This window comes from Oreochromis aureus, linkage group 11 (genome assembly GCF_013358895.1).
Source record: "Oreochromis aureus strain Israel breed Guangdong linkage group 11, ZZ_aureus, whole genome shotgun sequence".
NCBI classification, from domain to species: domain Eukaryota; kingdom Metazoa; phylum Chordata; class Actinopteri; order Cichliformes; family Cichlidae; genus Oreochromis; species Oreochromis aureus.
The window spans coordinates 7,944,478-7,950,558 of NC_052952.1; the positions used below are offsets into that span (position 1 = coordinate 7,944,478).

At 39.6% G+C, this 6,081-nt stretch overlaps 1 protein-coding gene across 1 annotated transcript; it reads right to left on the reverse strand.

Annotated features, from left to right (window-relative positions):
* Positions 1-557: 557 nt before the first annotated feature.
* LOC116329622 (tumor necrosis factor receptor superfamily member 6B-like) lies at positions 558-2,873 on the reverse strand. The gene is made up of 5 exons (XM_039619474.1): positions 2,865-2,873; positions 1,803-2,193; positions 1,483-1,662; positions 1,319-1,400; positions 558-1,222 (listed from the first exon to the last, which is right to left on the reverse strand). Exons 1-5 carry the CDS (start codon positions 2,871-2,873, stop codon positions 982-984), a joined length of 903 nt encoding a protein of 300 aa, XP_039475408.1. The 3' UTR covers positions 558-981.
* Positions 2,874-6,081: the final 3,208 nt, after the last annotated feature.

Below are 6,081 nucleotides of genomic sequence, written 5' to 3' on the forward strand. Positions count from 1 at the left end.
TGCCTGTTGATAACTTTTTATGTGTCATCAAGTGTTTCACCAGTTTGTTGCTGGGAGACCACTGATATGAGATTACATGAATAGAGCATATAGTTTGCTGTTTACTCTTAAAAGACCTTAAATCTTCTGTAAAGTGTAGGGTCAATATATGTATGTGTGTGTTTTCATTTTGCATGATTACTTTGTAATGTCATTGAATACACAGTGGAATGTGTAACATTGCACAGTTTTAAAAGCTCAGTTATTTCTTTAATACATGGGAATTTGATGAATATAATTTATCGCGAAATAAAGAAGTCTACAATGTTACTGTAATATATCTTATCACACATAATAAGTAATACAATTACAAAGTACGTGTTTTACTCCAGGATAATGGTAACCTGAAAGACGAGCTACATTTGTACTTGTTTGAAATGATTAGTTCATTCATAGGAAGGTCATAAAGGAGGAGGCGATACAGGAGGTTGTGACTTTAGGTTACAGTGTGCGCGATACTCTGTTAGGTTTTTACACTTGGCAGGTAAAATATTTCAGTTTGAATGACACACACAATCTTATAAAAATCCTTTTATTTAAAACTTTAAATAACATCACAATGTCATGTTCAAAATATTTTCATATTTCAGTTTTTTTGTGTGGAGTTTCTAGTTGTTGTTTTTTTTTATTTTCCACCCTTAAGTTTGTAACAATATGGAGTTAAGTGCAACATTTACAAAAACAGCTGTAGCAATGTGAATATATGTATTTAATAGCTTGTTCATTGTGGCCCTTATTTCATAGGAATAATTCACCAAACTCATCTGTAATGGAGTCATGTGTCTTCCAATCAGAAGCCTCAATGTATAAAAATAATATTATTTGTGTTAACACTTGTCTACCTTTATAACCATGCATGTACGCCAATAAAATGGAGAATGGTGTAAAAATATCGTCCTATAACACTTATAACAATGTTTTCAATGTGTAACGGACTGCAGACTAGAGAGCATTGTTTACTTCATCTATTGTTAAGCTGCAGTTTGGGTTCTGCTGCTTAATCTCATGGAGTCTCTTCGTTAGTTTTTCTGCCATGGAGTTAAGATCTGAAGCTCTTAACATGTCGGGAACCTTCCTCAGCTTTTCCTCTGGAGCCTTTGCCAGCCAGTCTATGATGTGATCCATGAGAGTCTCTCTCTGTTTGGGGAGACTGCACCTCTCTTCCAACGAGGTAAGGATGTATCTGTTGCAGGGAGACAATGGTTTAATGGGCATCTTCTTTGAATTTAGAGGTGAAGGAGTGCAGGAGAATAATCAAACAGACAAAGAGTGTGCTCACTTGGAAACAAATTTCTTGAGTTTTCCTACACGCATCCTGTGTGAATGGAAGAATCCTGAGAGGAATGTCCTGAGAGTCTCACCTGAGAAAGTTTGAAATAACTTTGTAAATTTGGTTGCATTAAAAAAATATTTTGTTTTTGGCAGATAATATTAATAACATACCTCCGTTTGCAAGACTCTCACAGGTGCCACACACGGTGTCAGAATAGGCTGAGCCAGTGAGGAGTACGCTCTGCCCGCTGGAGCACTCCTGATGTTTTACACACAAATCCACCGCAGAAGATGAGCTGGAAAAATATCCCGCTGGACACTTTTCACAAACAGTGTTTGTCTGCTGTGTACCTAAGAGAGGACAACAGAGGACTTCAGGTCACTACATTCAGTGGAAGTGTAAAGTGAGTTAGACATACTGATGTTCTGGATAAACAGAAGAAGATGGATGGATGGTTTAGTAGTTCATATTTAATAAATGGGTACTGTACCTTTGGTTTGAACCCCGTATCCGGGGCCACACTCTGTGTGCCTGATACAGAAGTCATCAGCCGAGTAAAAGCCTTCTTTGCACCGACAGATCCTGTTGGATGTCGCGGAGCACTCTGTTTCCACCTCCTGGTTACCTGTGCAAATGTTGCTGCAGTACAGACACCTGGGCAGGTAGTTCCACAGATCGGTGAAGTGGCCATCTCTGCACGGCTGACACTGTGTGGGTGTGGTGGCAGTGCAATGACCAGACATGAACGTGCCTGGTGGACACTTGGGACATTTGAGGATTTCTCCGGTTAACAGGTCTCGGTAGTCAAAGGTGGGAACAGGATCCACCACTGAGGCACCACAGAGTGAACCGGAGAGCAGGAACAGCACTGGCACAACAAGCTGTAGAGAGAGACGACACCTGATGATAAGTGCTGAAATTACCTCAGAACATGTGATTTGTTATGCCTGTGAGTTATAGCTCCCTCATCCTGTAGCTCTAAAATTTCACCTAAAGTAGTGGAAATATTAACTAGGTTAAACTGCACATCTCGAAACCGCATGTCAAAAACAGTAACACAGGAACAAGCATCAAAAATATGGAAGCATTTGTTTGTTTTTAATCCTCTCACATTAACTGCGTTTTGTTTCTAACCACTAACTCTTAGAGTAAAAGTTACCTCTTGTCTGATCTGACCTGATATTTAGCTTCTACAATGACTTTTCAGGGGCCAGGATGAAACTAACAAGAGGAAACCTCTTTAACCTCAGTGCAGCATCTAATAGATAAACCATCTGTACACTGTAAGCACAAAAGAGTCCACTGTGGCAAACTTCCTCTACAAATCATTGATAAAAGTGATTAAAGTATTTAACTATTTCGCGTTACATAAGCAAATGTAATTAAACATAAATGCATATTTCTGTTTATTTTCTATTGTAAAATATTTTCCCATTACTAGAATTTGCATACTCTGTAAAATAAATAAAATAAATATAAATTTTACAAGTTTTGAAATGTGAACCTATCACGTATTCCCATTTTAAGCTCTACAGCTGTGTCAAATACTCACCATGTTCATGATGGGATGTCTGTCAAAGAGGATTTGACAGCACTCGGCTTTTATAGGAACCCTTCCTGCGTGGGTGTTATGGTTTGTCTAATCAGCTGTAAACTTCATCTTAAAGGTCAAACTACTTCTGTGTATTAAAGCAAGGTTATTGAAAAAAGAAACTGCCAGAAAATGGAAGGAAGTATTTGGAGTAATGTGTGATTTAGTTTCACTCGCTGCCTGTTGATAACTTTTTATGTGTCATCAAGTGTTTCACCAGTTTGTTGCTGGGAGACCACTGATATGAGATTACATGAATAGAGCATATAGTTTGCTGTTTACTCTTAAAAGACCTTAAATCTTCTGTAAAGTGTAGGGTCAATATATGTACGTGTGTGTTTTCATTTTGGATGATTACTTTGTAATGTCATTGAATACACAGTGGAATGTGTAACATTGCACAGTTTTAAAAGCTCAGTTATTTCTTTAATACATGGGAATTTGATGAATATAATTTATCGCGAAATAAAGAAGTCTACAATGTTACAGTAATATATCTTATCACACATGAGTCACAGGTTTTTGAGAAATCTCTGTCTTTGCACAACTTGAAAAACTTCAAAACTTTCAGGGAAATGTGTCTGTACTGTCATTTGCAAATGATGTGCGGGTGAATACAAACTTTCGATCTTTTTTTTCTACCGCCTGGTTCTTGAAACAGGCAAAATCATACGTCACTATGTGACTGAGTCCCCCTTTTAATTTACAGAATATGTCAGTGAGTCACTGATTGGGGTTTACAGTCTGATGAATTAGCAAAACGAACTGGTCAGTGAGTCAAACCAGGATGTTCATTTCTCTGTTCTCTTCCTGTTTCCACAGAATATGAGCATGACTCAACTGTGGTGGGGTGTGTTTCACTGTACTTGTTCATTGTTTAATAGGTTAATTTGACCAATTTGTGCATTTGATTTATATATATAAAAAAAGGATTTTGTTTCCCATAATGGTCATGAGCTTGATGGAGCTCATCAGGAGCCTTCATAATATTATTGCTTTTTTATTAATTAAGAGGTGAAGGAGTGTAAGGAGTAAGTAAGTAATTAGCAGGCTCACCTGGCAATAAATGTCCTCCCAGCAGGCATCCTGTGCACGCTGAAGAATCCTGAAAGGAATGTCACGGAAGTATCAAATAAATTTGAATCCACAAAAAACACGCCTGCACACACCTTTTGGAATCTCACAGGTGACACACACGCAGAGCAGGTAGTTCCACAGGTATTGGGCACTTCTGCATGGCTCGCACCATCTGTACACGGTGATGATGCAGTAAGTGGACACTCGGAGCCTGTGAGTGTTTCTGTGGTTAATTGGTGCTCATAGATGGGATCAGAGTCCTCCACCCTGATGCAGCAGATCTCACCAGAGAGCAGGAACAGCACAAGTACAGGAAGCTGTGGACACGACCAGTACCTGCTGATAAGTGTAGCTCACATACTACAGTTGTAATCTCGCCCCTGAGCCACGGTCACCCCGTGGCTCAGGGGGTTGGGAAGCGCACCTGTAACCGGAAGGTCACCGGTTCGATCCCCGGCCTTTCTGTCCTGGTCGTTGTGTCCTTGGGCAACACACTTTACCCTACCACCTACTGGTGTTGGCCAGAGGGGCCGATGGTGCGATATGGCAGCCTCGCCTCTGTCAGTCTGCCCCAGGGCAGCTGTGGCTACAATCGTAGCTTGCCTCCACCAGTGTGTGAATGTGAGCGTGAATGAATAATGGCATTGTAAAGCGCTTTATAAATCCAATCCATTATTATAGGCAACTAATTATAAGATTCTGTAATAGTAATACCTCGATAGAGTAGATGGTGTTTTTTTTCCTTCGTCTCATAATGATCATTGTCTTGCATTGATGGCGATCCTGTATCCAGTCTGACTCAGAAAGGCTTGAATTCTGAATTTTAAATAGGGGCAGGAATTTTCACTGGGAATAACTGGAAATAAGATCTAGGATATGAAAATCAGCAGCAGGAGGAAGGACAAAGTCTCTCCTCCATATTTGATCCTCCTGAATCGCCAACATTTAAAGTGCTGACAGTTTAGGGACCAGCTGGTTTGGTGTGACTAGCTTACACAAACTCCTATAAGCTTCTCCCATAAGCTCCTAACGACCAGTGATCCATTAATGCAGCGTTTCTTGTCTCCTGTGTGATGCTGTAAAACAAATGAAACTTGAGTTTTTCACTCAATCCTCAAGTGTGTTGTGTATCTTGGGATGGGCTGATAAGGAGTTTGAGAGAAAAGGGTTCAAAATGATCCTTTAGAATGGTTCCCTTACCTTTCATCACCAACTAATAGGCATGATGAGTCTATCATGTGCACATTTTACAGCCTGCAATAAAATGTCCCATTTACTGCTTTGTCGGTGCAGGAAATGCTTTGTGCCCACAAGTACAACCTACATGTATCAAATGTCCTTTATTTCTTAGGTTCTTAAATTCTTTCTGACTCTTTGTATTGCACGATTCATGGTCCTAATTTTGTTCTTTAAATTACTGTTGCAAACATGCCAGAATCCACAGTTTAAAAACGCTGTGCAGTCTAAAAAATGCAAATGATACCATATATAAATTTGCTAATTTTCTTTTTTTTTTCAGCTCTTTCAATGTGACCATATGACTTGTTTTTTTAGTTGAGTAGCACTTATTGTGGGTCCTTTTTAGATGTTATGTATCGTGCTGGCTTTGCGGAATTTACACGAGGTACACGAGGTTTAGAAGATTGTGTAGGTGTGTCGACTCAAAATCAGGTCAACCTTTCGGTCACATGCTGAAAAGTGGCAGTCGCTCATGTGAAATATGGGTTTCAAAAGCAGATGATCTGAAATGTGACACATCCTCTGTGCGTAATTCAGAACGTATCCTGGGCATAAAAGGTTTTTGCACTCTTCACATCTATGCCATTCAATCACTGAGTTCTTAAGTCCTCACCGCTACAGAAAAATGATACTGCCTGTGAGATATACATGAAATCAGCATCAAGTTGTGATTATAGTACACATTACACCGTGATCCTTTAACTTCAGACATTTGATCCACCATGTAACGTCAGCTGCACTTTCATACTTAAAGAAATCGTCAAGGCCTATATCCAAAAGTAACTGCAGTGCCTCTGTTTCTAATCCTGGCAGGCTTCATGTGCACTTTGGTGTAAATGGAAGCTACACTGACATCTTGGAA

Excerpts from the sequence above, each read along its gene's own strand:
- LOC116329622 (XM_039619474.1), bottom strand. Across the intron at positions 1,401-1,482 it reads TGAGAGTCTTGCAAACGGAG|GTGAGACTCTCAGGACATTC; the intron begins GTATGTTATTAA and ends AAACTTTCTCAG. Across the intron at positions 1,223-1,318 it reads CTCAAGAAATTTGTTTCCAA|ATACATCCTTACCTCGTTGG; the intron begins GTGAGCACACTC and ends TCCCTGCAACAG.